The sequence below is a fragment of the Cenococcum geophilum genome (genome assembly GCF_001692895.1).
Source record: "Cenococcum geophilum 1.58 unplaced genomic scaffold K441scaffold_57, whole genome shotgun sequence".
Lineage (NCBI taxonomy): Eukaryota > Fungi > Ascomycota > Dothideomycetes > Gloniales > Gloniaceae > Cenococcum > Cenococcum geophilum.
Genome location: NW_027137615.1, coordinates 874,330 through 893,337, shown reverse-complemented (window position 1 = coordinate 893,337; position 19,008 = coordinate 874,330). Strand labels below are relative to the sequence as shown.

The window sequence follows — 19,008 nt, the reverse complement described above, 5'->3', positions numbered from 1 at the left end:
TCAAAAGGCAAACCAACATTAGTCATCTATTCGTCTAGGATATCATCTCCGATAGATTATATTTGATAATCTTAACTTAATGACCACCACAGTGATTGACAGTCTGTGTCTTCTTTGCGCGAGCAACTACCACATGACTTAATCAACGATCTTCACTTCGCTCTCACCCCACCTTTCCTTTCCTTTCACCAGCTGACATCCGCTCGGCACATTCTTTATCTACATTCGGGGGCACTTGCTGTCTCAAGAATGCTTTTATATTAGCACTTAGCCTACGCTTCCGATATAGCGTTAATTTCTTCCTAGCTTTCGTTAGGTTAGAATGTTATGAATATCGCTGCTTTATGGCATCGAAAAACAGCATCATAGCGGATAAAATTAAAGCTTTTAGAAGGCTCACATCTGGAGTCTCACGGCAAGAAGTATGAGTTACACGTTCTTTGCTCACTTTAGTATTTTTATTAATATTTAATATCAATACAAGGCCGTATTAACATTGATATTAAATCGCTAACTTATATTAATTATTAATCGTTAAAATTAAAATATAGAGCTATAGGGGCCGTCGAAATCGGACTCTGCACCTGTACGCGGTGACTTGGCCTACGAACCTGCTGGTCTTCAGCAGAGCCAACGCAGAGATGTCGCGCAGCATGCGGGTAGGAGATGGCGGTCGTCGAGACGTTGGGGCGGTAGTGAAAAGTTTTCACACGGGATGGTGAGATCTCGAAAACCGTTGCTGTTGGTACTCCTTCACAGTAGACAGCTACTATACTACTATTCCGAGCCCACCTGTGTAATCCTCAAGGATACGAGACGGATTCCAACATCCCCCGACCCTTAAATTAAAAGCATCGATGACCTCTCATAATCGACGAACGAGCGAACGAACGAATGAACAAATATATCCCCCTTCCTACCCTTAGGGCAATCGCCCGCGGAGCATGCGGTCACTCGCCGTTAATTATCGTACAATACCGCCTAGCAGCCTGGATAACAATCCCACGGTTTACCTTGTCTCCTCCCTACGACTAGTTACCCTAGGGAGGGCCTAGTAACTGGGGCCTAGGCACAAAAGATGCCCAGAGCACATACATATCCCGCTCGCCTTTCGGTATTAAAATAGTAGTTAGAACGGATAAATCCCCCTTACGCCTTCAATAGGCTTTAGGGGAGATAGGGTGTATATAGCAACGGTCTACAAGAGATAGCAAATAGGGGACGGTTAAGATACGGGATACAGGAAACTATAGTATATGGCAATCAATCAATAAGCAGCGAGGCCTAGCTAGGCTAGGACGTAGTAAACCCTAGTTTAAGCTATAAGCTGTAAGGATGCAATAGTTACCAAGGAGATCGAACATCCAACGGAGGTCAAGAGGACGTAGCTGTCGAGCAGCCGCAGGGGGCCGCCAGCTACGTGCGGAGATGGCAAACGGGGTTTTACCCTACTAAGGTAGCTCATAGGGCTTTTCTTCCCCCAATATACCAGGGGTTTTTTCCTGTTAATATTACTCTTCTCCTGCATGTACGGAGTAGTCTGCGTAGGCCCGCGCTAGGGATCCGAATCAGACGTTAAGAATGAATGAATAATAATATAGAGCTTTAAAATTCAACTAGTCTCCTACTAATATTATTAATAGAGTAATATTGGGCTATAGTTAATTGATTAAATCTACGGCTTTATTTGCTAAGACTTAATTGAATCTAGAGCCTCCAGTTGGCTCGGTAAAAGCAGCATGTTTCGTAGCGGTGCATGGGATACTTGAGATAGAGATAAGCGAAGGCATATCTTGAATTTGTACATAAGAATTTTCCTTGCCAGAAGGTTATCATTCCGAGTTGATGAAGGCACAGGCGATCTCCAAGTCCCGCAGGCAGACGTGATAATACAAAGAGGCCGGAATTTTACTTCAAATCCTCTAGAGCATCTTTTTTACACCACAAACACCCTCCCCGTAAGCCTATCAGCCTCTTCAAACCTCTCCCTTAATATACTGTCTCTTAACTTCTCCAACCTACTCGTCACATCCCTCTCTTCCTCTTCCAAACTCTTCGTTTCTTCTTCCTTAGGGCCCAGTCCTATCCAACCTTTCCATCCGGTGCTCACCGTTTTCCTCTCCTCTGCTTCCTTAACTAAGCGTTTAACCATCTTGGCCCAATTTTCGAGTCCGACTTCCTCGCATTCCAGACAATTTTTTTTTACATCTTTTGAAAAGCTCTCATTTCTCTCACCCTCCACAGCAACCTGCACTGCCTCCCGCGCCCAGCTCAGCCCTGTCGCACGCTGAGACGCGGACGTAGAAGTCGCGAAGAGAATCTCGCCGATATAGTCCATCAGCGCCGCCTCCTCGCAGATATCAGAAGGTGATCGTAGAAGTGACTCATCTCCTGTTGGTGGCGGTGGTGGATACGGCGGTGTTTGAATCAAGTCAACAACTATGGAAAGTAGAGTAGACTGTTTCTGAGGGGTTCGAGAAGCAGCTGGCGCAGGCGGCGCAGCACGTCTTGCGCGGAGGACTGAGAGGAAGATTGGGAGAGCGCTGGAGACGTTGCCGGTTACGGCGTGATGGACTGCTAGAGTTGTAGCTGCGAGGACAACGTTCGGCGTCACGGAGGGCGCAGATGCGGAAATGACGCCGGTTGTAGAATCTATAGTAGATAGGGGATCTGCGAGGCCAGAGCACGCGATATCCAGGCCCCATTTGTACATCTCCTCTGCGGATTCTTTCAGGCCTTTGAAGGAGAGCCAGTCCGCATATCCTAGAGCGGCTGTAAGCTTTTGGTGGGTTATGAAGCCCTTTGACGTAAGAATTTTAAGGTAATACATTTCCGGCGGATCGGAGACTTTTACGCAATTCTCCTCCAGTGGTGGAGGAGGGGCGCCTGGTGGAGGTGGATGCGGATTTGGGTTCGACGGCCCAATAATCATCTCGGGTGGCCATGCCGCCTTCTTCTTATCTTTGCTCGTCTTATCCCACACCCAGCCATCCAAATGCTCTGCAGCGCGCGCCATACCCATCAGAATATCGTAGTAGCCTCGCCGCCATTCTTCGCTTTTATGCGAGAGGTCGAAACCGGCCTTGCCCAGCCCTGGAACAAGTATGCTTCCCTCCTCTTGCTCTATTAGTCCAGCTCCATCTTTATTCGGGTCCTCTAACCTTGCTAGAGCCAGCTGGTATGCCTTGTGTAGCTTCGACCAGTCCGACACACCTTCATCATTGTTCTCGGGTATCTCCCACCACCGTCCGTTGCGGAAGTGGAAGCGCGTTATTAGACTCCATTCGGGTGGTGATGGAAAAGCGCGCTCTTGTCTTTCGGATAAGATGGCTAAGCTGACAATGCTGCCGAGTGACAGAATGAGGTAGATGCCAATGGTGTATTTTACAGTAAGTTTAGCTGTGGTTTTAATGTATTTTTTCCGCTCTGTAGTGAGGAGACGCGCCAGTTGCCATTGACCATTATGGACCGGTGTAGGGAGCCGATGCGAAGATGGATAGAGGAAGGGCAGCTGAGGTCGTGGGCTGCCAGAAGAGACGACGAGAAGGAGCTGTGAGTTCTGAGAGAACTGGCGCGGGGAAGGAGGGTTGGTAGAGGGGCTCGGGGGCCTTAGTGACCGACGGAGGGACTGTATGCAACAGGTGGGTAAGCGTGAAGAAGGCATATTCAATTGACAATGTCAGCTGTGAGAGAAGAATATGCGGAGGTAATTATTTTTGGGGATTTCCAGCACGTCTGCGCAGGTTTCAGCACTGGAAAGTCGAAGCGGAGGAATTCGAAGCGGGCGGTGAGGAACTGCCGACAGAAAAAGTCGGATATTCACCTTCACTGAATTTCGCACAAGCAGGACTACCCGTCGTTACTGCCAAAAATTGCTACTTGATTTTAGCAAATTCTTACAATTGGATACCAATAATTATGTCTAAAGAACCTAAATCCGAGGCGCAGCGTGCGTTTAAAGAGAGAGCAAAGGAGGAGAAACGAGCAAGGAAAGAAGCAAAAAGAGAGAAAAAGAGAAGCGCAGAAGGGGAGGTTAACGGGTCCACAGAGCCTGTAGAGGCATCAGAGGCGCAAACTGATGCTCTAACAGAGGAATCAAAGAAGTCTAAGAAGTCTAAGAAGAGGAAACTCGAAGATGAGCCGAACGGGGAGTCCAAGAAGTCCAAAAAATCAAAAAAGAGAAAGTGCGATGAGGACGTGGTGGAAGAAGTGAAGGAAGATAATGTCGGGGAGGCGCACAAAGCGAAGAAGTCGAAGAAGGGAAATAAGGACAAGAAGGACGAGTCCCAGGTAAATGGAGAGCTGTCAGGAAAGGAACCCGTCGAAAGTTCAACCTCCAATGGCGCACCACTCGCAGAAGACGATGTCTCACTCCCAAAAGAACCTACCAAGAAAGAGTTAAAGGAGCTGAAACGAAAAGCAAGGCGAGATGCCGAAGCTCCCTCAGTACCTGCCGACGGAGCTCCAAACGGGGATGCCGCAGAAGAAGCAGAGGTCGACCCGAACGCTCCAGCGAGCAAGCACCAGCGGTTCATCGTCTTCATAGGTAGTTCCCCTCAATAGCCCACCTCGATCCTCCTCTAGCTAATCACATTGCTAACGTAACTTTCTCCTTAGGTAACCTGCCCTTCTCAGCAACCAAAGATTCGATCGCCAAACACTTTTCCAAAGTCTCCCCGACCTCCATCCGCCTCATGACACACAAAGACTCTGGGAAATCAAAAGGTTATGCGTTCATGGACTTCGACCACTACGACCGCATGAAGACGTGCTTGAAGCTGTACCACCACTCTAACTTCGACGATGGCGTGTCATCGGTGCGGAAGATAAACGTTGAGCTAACGTACGTTTCATCTCATGTCCAACCCCACCTAAACCCCTTCACCCCTTATAAAATTCATACACTCACTCCGATCTAACCTCAACTACTAATATCCTCCCCTCTATAGTGCCGGTGGTGGCGGCAACAACGAAGTTCGCAAATCGAAGCTCGCAGCTAAAAACACGAAACTGAACGGGCAACGCAAAAGGCGCATAATGGAGGAGGAGAAAAAGAAGAATCGGCATGAGGCCAAGGAGCAAAAGAAGCGACAGGCCAAAGGTAAAGGTAAAGGGAAGCCACTAGGCCTTGACGGCACCACCAACATGCCTACGGAAGCATCGGCGGCTGAGAGAGACACGCACACGGGTATCCATCCTAGCAGGCTGGCGAGGTTGCAGTTCTGAGAAGTTGGGAAGGGTTTGGAACTTAGCCATAGGCAAACGTGCATGTTTGTTAGGGTTATACGATTATAGGTGCTGTGTTTCTTAGGATGTATATTTCTAGACCTGCTGTTTCCAACCATTGGATCAGGCGCACGCGAAATGGAAATTTCTCAAAGTGAACTTAGTCTCATTTCCGCCGTTCCATTGTAATATACAATTCGTGAGATCCAGCAGTAATACCCTATACCGGGCAGTAAATCCCAAAGGGAAGATCGCCAGACCTCTACCCCCAGATTCGTCGAAAGCGTCAATATTCATCCCGAGTATTATCAAAACAACTCCCAAATTGTCTGCCGGAGCATCGCATCCAATGGGTATCAAACCGAATCCCAAAACCTCCCACATACCCTACTGAGTTGAATCTCCTCCACGAATCGCAATACCAAACTTCCCAAGTCATCTCCCTATCCCAATGTATCCATCTTTTTGTACCTCTCGCGAGCTAAATCTCTTGTCTTTCGAGAAAACTCGAGAGGATTAGATCTCGTCTTGCGACCTGCTTCCTCGATAGCATCGCCCACGTTTCCGCCTTCCGCACCAAGCCCGACACCCTGAGCATACACATTGGTCGCAATTGGTGCAAGCAACCCGGTTCCTTGTGCACCCAAACCTGTGCCTGGGGAATAACCCATCTTACTAAGCAAAGCAGCGCCTTTGGACGGGGCAGGGGCGTTATCTTCTAGATCTGAATGGGGCTTCGGCGAAGACGAATGTCTAGCTCCTGGGCCCGAGATTTTCTGCTTCTTGCCGGCCTTCTTCGATTGGTTTATGGATTGCCCGTGTAGCTCACGCCGTTCTTTGGCACGATCACGGTACGATCCACTAGCCTCAGTCATAGAAGGCGGCATAATACCTTGTTTTGCCATCCACTCGAATGCTGCCGTGACCTTCTGAGGGGTTTTTAGGTTATCTTGGTGCAACTTGCTGTCGGCCTCATGTTTAATGACTACTTCGACTGTGGGAAACGTTGTACGACAAAGATAGCAACATAGCTTCTGACGATCAGTGAATTGCGATGCTTCTTCTACTGGCTTTTCTGGGGATTCTGAACGAGGCCGATTGGTGGCCTCTGTCTCAGTTGCTTCGCAAGTTTCAGAAGGCACTTCAATGCCATGAATCTCTTTATGCTGGTTCTGCCAGTGTTGCAGGTGCCCGGGTATTATCTAGAGGTTGTCAGTAAAGCGGCTAAAACGGGGGTTCCGAAGTAATTCAGATGCTTATAAAAATTCTACATAGGGTGATGAGAACTGAACTAATTGCTCTATCAACAGCGCATAGTTTATCTGTTTCGCACCTTCTTGTTAGAGGATTGGTCATTCATAGCTTTCCGCTTTTTCAACCCTCGATCGCTCTCCTTGCCGGACTTTTTGCTAGGGGGACTTGCTCCCAGTGTGCCCTCTTGGGCGCTTGGAGGATTTTCAGAGACAATCAACTCGGTAACAAACGAATTCTCGTCCCAGTACTGAAGCCGAAGTGAGGGGTTGAGTCTTGCTGCAAAGGTGTACTGCTCTGTGTGGGTAAGGACTGGCACAAACACGCCGGCGTGTATGAAACTAAGAACGACCGGTTTTGATGCGATTGTGAACCGCTCCAATGAGCTAAACTTGTTGTGTGCGGAAGTAGCATCCTGTGGTATTGTTAGTGAACACTGTAACAACATTCGTCGGATTCAAGACACGCACCTCCACTGTAAAGAATTCAACGAATCCATAGCGAAGGCTTTCACCGGTCTTTTTATCTTTAGCCACATGTACACGATAAATGCTGCCATCTTGTGCTCCGAGATTCGTTGTTGCTGTGGTAGATGCAACCTTTGCTCCCAAGTTACTCGATGCCATGTTAGTAGCAGCTTGTGTAGCATCATTCTGTTTGTAAAGCTTTGCTATGCCTTTGGCGAGTATTTCTTCGGTGACACTTGCTTCTAACCCGCGGACAAGAAGATATTGCGAGGGGATCGATTCAGGCGAAGCGTCACTGTCGCCTGTATTGATAGGACAACGAGGCTTGTTGTGTGAAAGAGTATCATTCTCCGTGTTATCTTTCCAATCTCTTGTCAGGATCCGTTGAAGCTTCGAGAAGACAATTTACTAACCTGATCGACGGGTGTTACACTTGTAGCACTCTATTCTTCGGGGGTAGTTGGGGGCCGAGCACTGCTATGTTAGTACAGTATTCTTGCGTATCGACTTGAATTGACCTACAATGGAACAAGTCCATCCAGATTCATTACCGCGCCTATCCCTATCTTCTCTCTCGCGGCTGAAGGATATGCCGACTTTGGTACCCTGAGTGTGTTGGGTTGACGAGTTCCCATGGAGGGAAATGCTGGGGTAATTCTGTTCGAGGAAAGTAGTCGCAGACTGGGTATCATAAAATCGAAGAAAACCGAAGCCTTTGGATCGGCCTATTAAGAGCGGTAGTTAGGAAGCTTTTCTGGCCACGTCTACTATAGTGTTTGGGGACTAGTCTTACCATTGTTCTTATCGCGAATCACACGAACATCTTCGAGGGGCCCGACGTTGTAGTACCTATCGAGTTCGTATTTGACCTGTATTCCCATGCGACATCGCTAAGCCTTAGCTACAATTCCCACAAAAAAGGGTTTTCTGAAAGTTACGCAGGTCGACTTGGGAGGGATGAGATGCTAGTGATCGGGAGGGGAGAGGGTGATGCCAACGTCGTTTTCGCTCATATCGTATGGAAGCCCTTCCATATGTATCTCCCTACTGGGCGCTCCACCGTAGTATGGTGAGCGACTTCTCGTATTGGCGTGCCGCCTAGGCGGGCTTCGGCTCCGTGATCGACTGCGTCTGTTGTACCGCGGCGGTGATCTATAGCCCTCCTGATCCCTGTCACGATATCTGCCTCGCCCGTTGCTTGCTAGGTTGCGGCCACGGTTGCAGTGATCGTAGTCAAGCTGATTATTCCATCCCCGTCTATCGTTGTGGTGGTTCATAGGTCCTCGGGGAGGTACGCTTAAGTTCACTTGCAGAGAGGAACATTAGCTTCTAGTCAATAATCAAGTCACTTCTCTTTCCATCGAGCAACTAGATACCCTGAGTATGTTGTTGATGCGGAGGGAGACGATAGTGGCCGTGTGATTGTTGATCATGGCTGTTGTATTGCGCTCCGTTGACTTCATGGTTGTCTGATCCTGATCGAAAGTTATCGGGGCTGGATTTGTCTCTGTAGGAAGACATAATAGCTAATCTTTGGCTGCTTTGATGAGAGCAAGTAATAAAGGGTTATATAATAGAGAAGAAAGCAGTGGGGTAGTTGATGGGTGGGAGTGGAGAGGTGATGGTTGGTGGGAGTGCAAGACCAGCCGAGAGGCGGCTCTTAAAACTGCCTCCCGGATGCATAAGCGTTCCGTAAAAGCAAGTTCTATCTACGTGAGGACTATTGCTATGCTTGTCTTGAAATGAATCCCATATGTTGCTTTGAAAATTTCCACCCCTAACAGTAATTAAGGGGGGTATTGTCCCGGGGTAGCAACCTACTTGGCATCAGCTGGTGATCGAAGCCCCGCTGCTCTACTGCATTAAAGGTGGCCACAAGCAATTGAAAATCAAGCCACGGAAGACTACAAAGTCGTTTGAACTCCTGTTAACCCCTAGTCAATGTTGTGCGAGCTTCTAGTTGAACCTCTAGGTAAGAGATTTCACAGCCGTTTGTCGCTGGAGCATGATTCCCTTTTAGAAGGGTGGTATACCATTACAAGCGCTTCTCCAAGCACAGATTAGAGGGGCAGTGTGGCGGGTTGAATAAACTTTCGGGGTCGAGCGGACAGGAGGGCAGACGGCGGGCCAGGCGCGCTCGGCGCTGATGCAATCAAAGAGGGCCCAAACTCAAGGTTAGGCATTACTTTTAACTAAACATTTTGCATCTGCAGAAATTATAGAGATCTTAATGTGAGGCTCCTCAAAATGATGTGTCTGCGTCTCTCCGTACCTATTCTGGGTAGAGTTACACGCTCATTTGAATATTTCAGAGAAGCCGCTCATCGCCGAGCTCCGTGCAAAGCTGTGCATCTTGAGAACTGTTGAATAGTTCTAACAGAAGATCTCCCTTCGATTTGAAACAAAAGATTGTTGAAAGCTCTGGGAGTGACTGTACGTTTCTATTACGCAGCATCGACAGACTTCGCAGTTTATCACTCGAAGGATCGCTAACTCTTGTCAAGACATCGAACGGGCCTCGAAGGACCAAGAACCCCGTTCGCAAGACACTTCCCTAGTACTGTATACAAAAGGGTCGATATCCTCATGGCAGACCCAGACTTAGAGGCAACAGCTTCCAAGGATACCACACCGTCCTCCCAGCCTATGTTCCGCACAGAACCCTCGATCCACGTTGAACTAACTCACTCTCACCTTGATGTCCTGGCCACCATGGCTAGAGTAAAAAGCCCGAAAGCAGGCGCTATCGTCCTCTTCGTTGGGACGACCCGCGATTCCTTCCAAGACCTAGAAGTCAAACACCTCGCTTACGAATCCTATGCACCCCTCGCACTCAATACCCTTCTAAGCATTGCCCGCTCCATCAAAACTACACATGCCCTTACCGGTATTGCAATTATTCATCGACTTGGCACAGTTCCTATTGGCGAAGAAAGTATTCTAATCGCGGTAGCGGCGCCGCACCGACAGGCAGCGTGGCGAGCCGGAGAAGAGGCACTGGAGGAAACGAAGAAGCGGGCTGAGATTTGGAAGCTGGAAGAGTTTGTGGGCGCAGAGGGGGTGTGGAGGGCGAATAGGGATGGCTGTATGGGCGAGAAAGTGGAAGACACGAGCTTGGGCGGGCGGTGAGCAGAGACATCTGACTGTAACAACGACGAAGAAGAAACTTGGAAAAAGACCTCAGTGTGCATCAGGAGGTGAGGAGGCCATGCCTCAGAAGTTGTATAGCTTGAACGGAGAGTGGCACTCACGAACAAGCTGGGTGGCAAAAATGGATGCAGACATATAGGCTAGTTGAAGCCAAAAAGGGAATATCAACCAGATGAGAATTAAGCAGCATAGTGTGGTGCGAGGCAGACGATACCTATACAAGTCTAACGTGGGGATTTCCGGCCCCAAACTCGTTATTGATGAGCTATGGAAAAAAGGATCTAGATCCACAATAATGATGGCCTTGAGCAGGAAAGCCAGGAGTTAGATACAAGACGGTAAAATAAAGCACCCAGACCAGACTGACGTCAGCCATATCGAAGAATCCTAGGGAGGCTGTTCAACCGGAGGATCAACAGCCCTCATATCGATGTGCTACCTGCTCTTCATAGAGACATGTTGGCCGGTGCTGCAGCAATCACGAATACACTCAAAAAAAGAAAAAACCAAGCCCGTTCAAAAGGTTACGCTCACGCACGTGGACAATTTTCAATATTAGCAGCCGCAGATGCAGACTTTTGAACCACCACTGTCTCCTGCAGATCCTGCAAGCCATTTGTTCTGCTTTTCAACGTCTGCAGCTTTACGGCTGGATGGAGAAGTGACAAGCGCGTGGTTTACTAGAGTCAGTATAGTAAATAGAATTATTACCAAAACCAACTTTTGACAGACCAACCACAGTGCTGCATTGGTACGACCCGGGGTCTTTAACAACGCTCTAGCTGCGCCAGTTGGGCTACCATGCAATATTCGTACAGCCAGCCATATGCACACACGTACTCGAGGACTACCGAGGCGCCCCTCGTTCATTGGTCCTTTTTTCTTCCACGCTCTCTTTCTTTCTCCGTTCCTTCTCCTCTTTTCTAGCCAACACAGTAGCAAGCCATTCCTCCATTTCTTCCTCCGCGTCTTTTTCCGACCTTCCACTGCCATCTATGCCGAGGCCGCCCCTGACCTTTCGCCGCATGTCGTCCGTACTAGATATGTCGAATGCCCAAAGCGTCCCACCCGCCACCATCATAGCCAAGCTGCAGACATTAACTGTAGCTAAGTTTAGCGCCTCAAACGCTTCGAGGCCAGCATTGAAGGTGGTATTCGGTCTCGTGTTTGGTTGGTAGAACTTAGGAGTGATCGCCTTGTAACGGCGAGCAAGGGAGCGTCGGGTAATTACTGTCGAAAGTAAGAAGAACGAGGCTCCCGCGAAGAAAAGGCCCAATTGCTTGCGTGAGCGGGGCGAAGTGATGGCGGAGCCGTATGATGCGGATTCCTGGGGGGGCGGGGACATGGTGGTTGGCTCGGACGGACTTCGCAGGAGGGATGCCATGAATAATTGACTGCAGGTGCAAGGCAAGCAGTCTCGGTAGGAGGCTTAGAGATCAGCTCTTCAGGCGGCAGGTCAATTGGATCTCACACGAGGGCCTTATGGGGCTCTCATAGGCCAATTTGGTGGCACGGATAGCAAAGGGAATTAACTTGTGGCGAGAAGAACGGCCGTTGTGCCTGGCGAGCACAGTGCTGTATGCAACTTGGGAGCAGCCTAGCAAAGTGCAGTAGACGAGGGCTCGAAATTGAGGAATTAACGTGCTTAGTCACAGCCCCGGAGTTTCAATGGTGGAAGATCAAGCCACAGGGGGTGGTGGCCAACGACAACAACCAACGACGGCTGTCCCCACCACTTCCCCAGCATGTCTCCTCATTGTCAGCCCTTTCCAGCTGTATTCTTACTCTAGCTTCCTGCAAAGCTTCGAACACCGTGATCTGCATGTTCGCGTCGCTAGGCAATTCCTGCCGCTCACCACCGCATCGGGGCCTCGTTCCTGATCGAGCTTGGCCAAATTCTCACAGCTGGCTGAAGCTGTATAGGTGTCACTGCTTTTCCATCCCAACCGTAATACTTCTGATTATCCCTTCCGCTGGTAAAATGGGTCCTACGATTATCCATAAGAGCCAGCTAATAGAATCAATAGGATCAACGCTCCGTGATCACACGCGTACTTTTGAGTCTGGTGTTCGCGCACGGTCCAACTCTCGTGGAACCTGCCAGCGGACGGGATACCTCCGAGACCCACAAGGGAGACAGCACAGCGCACGGAAGCACCCAAGGACAATGCAATGTCTTCCGAAGTTGCTTGGACGTTAGGTTTCTCGTGAAGGCGTCCTTCCGGCCCGACAACGCATGCCAAGCTATAAGCCGATCTGCGCCTACTCCACGACTTGGAGAATACGAGAAGCCGTGCAGAAGTCTCTGTATACCCCGCAAACCAGCTCACAGAACCAACTCTGGAGACTAGGTGGCGCAGATCGGGGAGCCGAAGCTTGGGGCGTTAGTTTGTAGGCTGACACTATCGCTTAGTCCCATGCGGCTCTGATTTGACACCCCCAAAGAACATTTCCTCATCGTACATGCTTCGTCCTTTTTCTTGAATGCTGCTTTGTTGCTATTTTCAGAATACGGTAAGGTCGAATACATTCCTCAAGCCTCACCCGGCTAACATGAAAGCTTGGCATCGTGGATCCTTCCTTAGGTTTCCCGAGTGCTTCGCTCAAGCTCGAGCTCGAGTTGCGTCCGCTCTTGGTCTAATGTTTCTGATGTATCCCTCAAGCTGGTGATATGACCTGGTATTCAAATTGTTTTCTCCAATTGAATCTTACCGCTCACTCCAATGAGCCTGTCTTGGCTCTTCACCGCTCGATTCTTCCCTTTGCGGCCATTACTAGCTTTACACTACATGCAACACCGCATGCAGCATGACGGCCGAGCGCGCCCGAACAGACGGCACAGCTGAATGCCTTAATGAAATCACGAGAGGGGTTCGGATCAGTGTGCGGGTGGGTTCGGGTCAATGTGCGGGTGGCTATGCCAGAAAATGTATAAAGCTGGCCTGCTCCAGCACATAGAAAGACTCACAGCAGTAATCACAGCTCCTCACCTTCGCTACACACATTCGTTGCAAGCAGCCTAAGTAGAACATCTCTACAGTGCCTCAAACAACAATCTTAAAATATTCATATTTAGCCAACATGATCTCTGCTATCAAGGCCACTCTTCTCACACTTGTCGCTTCAAGGTAAATATCTTGCTTTTATTCCATACTGTTGATACGCCTTCTACCCCTATTACAATTCTTGCCAATGCTAATGTTTCGCTAGCGCTTTCGTTGTTGCCGCTCCAGGTGGCGACTGGGGAACGTCTACTTGCACCACTAAGTACATCACGACAACCACCTGTGGCACTTCCGAGACAACATTCGTAGAAACCAAGACTGTCTATGTGCCTGTAACCGAGATCACCGAGATCCCACAGACCACTGTCGTTCCATACCCCAAGACATCCATCAGTGAATCTATCAAGACGATTACCTCATGGGAGACCTACCTTGAGACGAAGACAATCCCAGTCACTACCTGGACCACGGAGGTGGAAACCAAGTCGAAAGAACAGACCAGCTGTGAAACTATTCCTTACACGTAAGCAATTCTCACTGATCTCCTACATCATTGTATTGTAGTCGCTGACTCGAAAACCTGCAGCATTATCTTGACCTCATACAAGACCGAAGTGACAACCTGCCCGGAGACCTATGTCACCAGCACCCCAAGTGAATCGGTCTGCACGTCGACCGAGGAAGTCCCTTACACGTCCACTATCGTGGAGACTAAGACAGAGTGCTCGACCAAGGGCTACGGATGGTAAGCGGAGTTGAAACATACTCGCAAGCCCCAGCTGTATCCTTACCAGAGGGTGAAGCTGCCAACTTGAGTACGTGATGGCAAGCAATGACTTGGAAAAAGATTGAGGGGAGGAGTAAACAAGATGGATAGCTCTCATCTTTTACGGCTACGACTTTAGCGAAAACGCTCCTTAATGGTCATTATGGCTAGTTTAATGTAATCCGAGAAACCCGTAGTTATTAAATGCTAGCTCTCCTTCATGAAATCGTGTCAGCTGTGATTCCTCAAATTCTATCTGCGTGCAGCCATCAGAGAGAGCGGAAGACCATATTCCACTTATTCCCCAATAAAACAACAGTTATCTACAGTCATTGGAACAATCCGACAAATTCATCACATTTCGGCTCTACAAATCCAACTTCCAAAGGTCACTAACACAATAAACAAGCTCCAAAAATCTGAGTCATGCAGGAGTCTCTACACAGGTACAAAGATTACAAAAAGGCCCCTACTTCTTAGTTCTGCGGTCTTCACACAAATCCATAAAATAAACAAACCGCCTTCTGATCGACCAACTAGCCCAAAAGCCCAAGTAGACATCAATCCTGCAGTCCAACTAAACTTCTCAAATTCAGCCTCCAATTCGCCACAAACATGCATAAGGCGCTAACGCTCAAACGTGCAAAACGCCCGGAAACCAAACGCCCGGAAATAATGCCGCTCACCAGCGCACAGCAAAACGTGTGCTGTGCGCAGGGCCACAGCTGAAGGCAACAATCGCACAAAGCACGGCCCAGGCTCCAGCATGCCCGGTGGCGGGTGAGCCCTAGCGGTTGATCCTGGGCTGCATTGCATTTATTGATTGCCCGCATTGTTGCATTGCAGGATGCCAAGGATACTCAACGTGATCCAATCCCCTTCACCGGCACCTGCGCTTGCTGCGACTTTTACGGCATTCTGGCGTGAGGCGGAAAGATCAGTTCGGGACTGGTGACTTCTGTAATCTCCACGATAGCAGCGGGGATGAGGGTTCGGCGATGTCTTTCATATGATTTTATGATTGGGGCCTCTTTCTTCTTTTGTGTTCTAGCTAGAATTAGTGGGTTTCGATGGTTATTTTTAGTGTCATGATGGGATTTTGTAGGTTGAAGGTTGCAACAAATCTAAGGAGCATCCCAAAATCTTAGGCATATCGATAGCTGCTGTGATAGATTGAATGTTTGATGGGTGGAAAATCCGAAGAACTTTTTACAACCTCACGAGCAACTCGATATGGACAATGAAATACGATGCAGATTAATATAACGCAATTTATATAGTATTATGATGCATTATTAGGTTCTTGATTATATGGACTAGCTAGAGTATGTTTAGAGACAGAATTTCTCAGAGCCTGCTGATTTATTATTATTATTGACTCTTTGATTAACGTCGCACACAAGGGAAATTGTGCATTTTACAGGGAAAACCCCCTGGCATGTGGGGGGAAGCCCTATGCCTTAGTAAGATTAAAAAACCCTGATTTACTACCTCCGCACGCAGCTAGCGGCCCCCTAGGGCTGCTCAACGGTTACGTCTAGGCCTCCGTCAGATCTTAGATCCCCGTGGTTACTACTATATCCTTCTCTTAGCTTATCTAGAGCTAGAGCTAGGGTTCATTACGTACCAGCTAGGCCCTACTATTAATTGCTATATACTAGTAGTCTCCTATATCTTAACTGTCCCCTATTATATACTATCTCTTGCCTGCTATTATATATACCCTACCCCCCCCCCCAGAGCCTATTAAAGGCACAAGGGGGATTTATCTATCTCTTAACCGGTATCGTTCTAATCCTGAAAGGCGAGCGGGATATATACTCTAGGTATCTTTTCCGCCTAGGCCCCAGTTATCAGGCCCTCTCTAGGGGGACTAGTCCGTAGAAAGGGGATAATAAAACCTCGTGGTTGTTATCTAGGCAGCCAGGTAGGATTATACGGTGCGATTAATTAACGGTAAGTACCTATTATACTTCGCAGGCGCGTATTGCCATAAGGGTAGGAAGGGGTATACAATCCGACTCGCATCCATGAGGATTGCACAGATGGGGTCGACGCTGTGCGACGTCTCTGCGTTAGAATCCGAAGACCAGCAGGTTCGTAGGCAAAGCTACCTCGTACAGGTGCAGAGTCCGATTTCGACGGCCCCCACTGATTTATTAAATAACGTCCCGATAGCATGGTTTGATTTATGATACTCTTTAACGAAAGTCGAATGTTTTATGTGGTGGCCCGGTCAAACATTGTCATACGAGAAAGAACAAAGCAATTGTCACCGTTATCACGGTTCCTGCTGTCTAGTAAGTATTGGTAATGCTTAAACTTTCCAAAATGATGGGATTGGGAAGGTAACATTTATCCACCCGCCTCGCCCTAATATATAATGTGGATGTGCTGTTAGGGATCAGAGTAAACAAGCACGGAAGATGGCCCAATCGAGTTAAGTTGTCCCCAGCATCAACCGACAATGCTTGTCCACCAAGTGAGTGATTCATTGTCAGAAATATCCTACACAGATGGAGAGCAGCGGTCTAGGTCTTAGTGGAATTTTTATACTCAGCTGACTAGATGTTTTGTAGTATCCAGCTCTCTAGCATGGTAGTATCTCTTGCACAGATAATAACGCTCAATAAAATGCGGCCCGTGCACCAATTAAAGAGGTGCATGCATAGGCGGTAAGCCGTTCTTACACCTCACTAAAACCCTCAAATGAGCTCTAGCGGTGGCCTTATTGCGACCCGATTCCCGGAAACAGGATGTTAAGTGGGCTGCACAAGGTCTATGTTATTGATTAGGGAAGCTATTAATTTATATTTAGACACCAAAGTTTTAATGTTCTTGACCCCACGCACGGGCCACAGAATATAGTACTAATCTATGCAAGGGGCACAATATTGGAATTGAAGGCTTTGCTCGCTGAGCCACACGTGACCCTAACAACCCCGGTCGATATTCCGCGAATATCCACGGCACCACCTGTAGCTAAGCCGTGGATATACTATTGCTCTCCCTGCCTCTTTCTATATTTCTATTTCCGCCCTTGGTGTCCGGAGAAGGCTCATTACGCCTTGCTATCTGCCACGGCGCCGTCCTTGGCATTTGTCATAACCCTATACAGGCACCTCTTCACAACATCTCGTAGAACATCTCTCCTCCTTTCATCTACCGATTTGATCAACCGATTTCGCCCGAGCCTCCAAACCCCCTCATTCTGAAAGTAGCAGATGGCGTGACAAATCCCAGGAACGGCTCCAGAACGGTCCCAACATTAGCCCTCATTACTACCACTGTCATCACCATCATCCGAGCTATCGCTCTCACTCTCCACCCCCTCCGCCCTCAGCCGCTCCCTCCGCCGCTTCCCCTTCTGCCGCTCCCCCTCCTGCCGCTCCCCCTCCACCATCCCCTCGCCCACCCCGAGCATCTCCCGGACCCAGTCCCCCACCCTCTCAACCGCCTCCGCCGGCCTCTTATGATCGAGCAAGAAGCCCTGCAGCTCCGCCGGCGAGACGCGGGCCTCAGGGATCTGCTCCGCAAAGCGGTCCGCCAGCGCGCTCAACTCGTGCTCGCCGACGCCCGGTTGCGCACGCCATACCGGGTGGTGGTCGGCCGCGTCCGCGCCCTTACTCCCCGCGTCCTTACCCGCATCGCTCGCGAACATGCGCAGGAAGATATTCCGCGCGCAGGTCCGCGACACGGGCCCGAAATACACCTGGCGGTCAATGCGCCCGGGCCGCACCAGCGCGCGATCGAGCGTGTCCGGCGTATTGCTCGTCAGCACCAGAACGCGGCCCTCTTGGGACGTAGTGCCATCGAAAGCGTTGAGCAGGCCGCTGAGCGTGATGCCAGAACGGGCGGCGTGGGTCTTCTTCTTCGGCTCGCCCATGCGCTCGCGCGTGATGCCCGCCGAGTCGATGTCCTCGAGCAGGATCAGGCACTTGGGCGGCAGCGCGGCGAACATTTTGCCTAGCTCGTCGTCCTTGACGCCCGTGCCGCTCAGCGTGTACAGCTCCAGCTTGAAGTGCCCGGCTAGTGCGAGGCACATGCTCGTCTTGCCCGTGCCCGGCGGCCCGTAGAACAGGTAGCCGCGCCGGTACGGCACCCCGCGCCGCCCGTACGCCTGCCGTGACGACGGGTGCAGGTAGTCGGTTAGGTCGTCGATGAGCGCTTTCTTAATGCCGTCGTCCATGTCAACCGTGTTCAGTGCCCGGCTGGGCTTCAGGATCGGCTCGGACCACAGCTGCGAGTAGTCGCCGCGCGTGTGCACGGTGATCAGGAACTCTTTCCCCTTTTTATCGAACTCCTTGCAGTCTTGCAGGAAGCGCTTGAGAGGCTCCGGGTCGCGGCCGAGGCACGACACGGTGATTTCCCCGGCGCCATCGGCGCGGTCCATGCCGTATATTGAGCTGTTGGACTTGGTGAACATGAACGGCCGGCCACGGTGCCAGAACCATTGTGTGCCGAGCGTGGGCAGATACGTGACGGGCGGGGTTCGCTCGTCGAAGTCGGCGGGGTTGAACCGCCTGAGTTTCGATAGGCTGGAGGAGCGGAACGGGTTTGAGCCGGAATGTCCGTCGCTCTTGCTCGACTGCGCTGCGAGATGCCTTGAACCCCGTTCAATGACATGGGTGGACATCCACAATAGAACTTCACGGTTGAGTCGGTCCGAAACCGGGATAGAGACGGATGAGAAGCAGAATTTAAACATAAACTGCTTTATGGCTTCCAACATGACTCCTCCTCCATGGGCTATGACTGCCGCGAATATGATCCTCGTAACGGTCGATGTGATATCGAGCCGAAAATAGTTCATAAAGAGCTGACGGATTATTGTAAAACCAGGGATTATAGAATCCAAAATAATTTGATTCGTGGGGTCCAATATAGCGTTACTTCCCACGGGACTAGCACCGGGTATTGTATTCCCTACCAGGCGTAGGGCGTTCCCCACGTCGAAGTTACGAAACAATTTCCCCATCCTTGTAGTTGTTGAGGCTGCCGTGTGTAAAGGCCTGCTCTGCCTAGTTCCTTTAATAGCTATTTGTGTGTGCCTCAAAGCCTCAAGGAAGGGGTATCTAGGGCGTTCTCTCGCAACAAGGAGAGGGATAGAAGTTATGTACCGGATATTCTAACTGTAATGGCA

The 19,008-nt window shown here is 49.7% G+C and overlaps 7 protein-coding genes across 7 annotated transcripts; 3 read left to right on the top strand and 4 right to left on the bottom strand.

Annotated features, from left to right (window-relative positions):
- Positions 1-1,936: 1,936 nt before the first annotated feature.
- On the bottom strand, positions 1,937-3,676 carry K441DRAFT_619757 (uncharacterized protein; the record flags this gene model as incomplete). The annotated part of the gene is made up of 1 exon (XM_067645889.1): positions 1,937-3,676. Exon 1 carries the CDS (start codon positions 3,662-3,664, stop codon positions 1,937-1,939), a length of 1,728 nt encoding a protein of 575 aa, XP_067498870.1. The 5' UTR covers positions 3,665-3,676.
- Positions 3,677-3,918: 242 nt separating this feature from the next.
- K441DRAFT_681191 (uncharacterized protein) lies at positions 3,919-5,226 on the top strand (the record flags this gene model as incomplete). Its single annotated transcript, XM_067651446.1, has 3 exons — positions 3,919-4,546; positions 4,618-4,843; positions 4,950-5,226. The coding sequence occupies 3 exons, from the start codon at positions 3,919-3,921 to the stop codon at positions 5,224-5,226; spliced, it is 1,131 nt and encodes a 376-aa protein (XP_067498869.1).
- Positions 5,227-5,260: 34 nt separating this feature from the next.
- On the bottom strand, positions 5,261-8,221 carry K441DRAFT_619752 (uncharacterized protein; the record flags this gene model as incomplete). Its single annotated transcript, XM_067645888.1, has 7 exons — positions 5,261-6,428; positions 6,560-6,892; positions 6,948-7,303; positions 7,358-7,418; positions 7,467-7,669; positions 7,738-7,813; positions 7,943-8,221. The coding sequence occupies 7 exons, from the start codon at positions 8,219-8,221 to the stop codon at positions 5,670-5,672; spliced, it is 2,067 nt and encodes a 688-aa protein (XP_067498868.1). The 3' UTR covers positions 5,261-5,669.
- A 1,357-nt stretch (positions 8,222-9,578) lies between these two features.
- K441DRAFT_430250 (Molybdopterin biosynthesis MoaE) lies at positions 9,579-10,052 on the top strand (the record flags this gene model as incomplete). The annotated part of the gene is made up of 1 exon (XM_067641632.1): positions 9,579-10,052. A coding segment is annotated over one exon (474 nt), but the record flags the coding sequence as incomplete, so codon positions are not given.
- Positions 10,053-10,971: 919 nt separating this feature from the next.
- Positions 10,972-11,454, bottom strand: K441DRAFT_466998 (uncharacterized protein; the record flags this gene model as incomplete). The annotated part of the gene is made up of 1 exon (XM_067641823.1): positions 10,972-11,454. A coding segment is annotated over one exon (483 nt), but the record flags the coding sequence as incomplete, so codon positions are not given.
- Positions 11,455-13,175: 1,721 nt separating this feature from the next.
- Positions 13,176-13,848, top strand: K441DRAFT_681187 (uncharacterized protein; the record flags this gene model as incomplete). Its single annotated transcript, XM_067651445.1, has 3 exons — positions 13,176-13,222; positions 13,305-13,622; positions 13,686-13,848. 3 exons carry the CDS (start codon positions 13,176-13,178, stop codon positions 13,846-13,848), a joined length of 528 nt encoding a protein of 175 aa, XP_067498865.1.
- A 3,022-nt stretch (positions 13,849-16,870) lies between these two features.
- On the bottom strand, positions 16,871-18,007 carry K441DRAFT_667801 (P-loop containing nucleoside triphosphate hydrolase protein). Its single transcript, XM_067649900.1, has one exon. It carries the CDS (start codon positions 17,908-17,910, stop codon positions 17,134-17,136), a length of 777 nt encoding a protein of 258 aa, XP_067498864.1. The 5' UTR covers positions 17,911-18,007; the 3' UTR covers positions 16,871-17,133.
- Between the last annotated feature and the right edge of the window lie 1,001 nt (positions 18,008-19,008).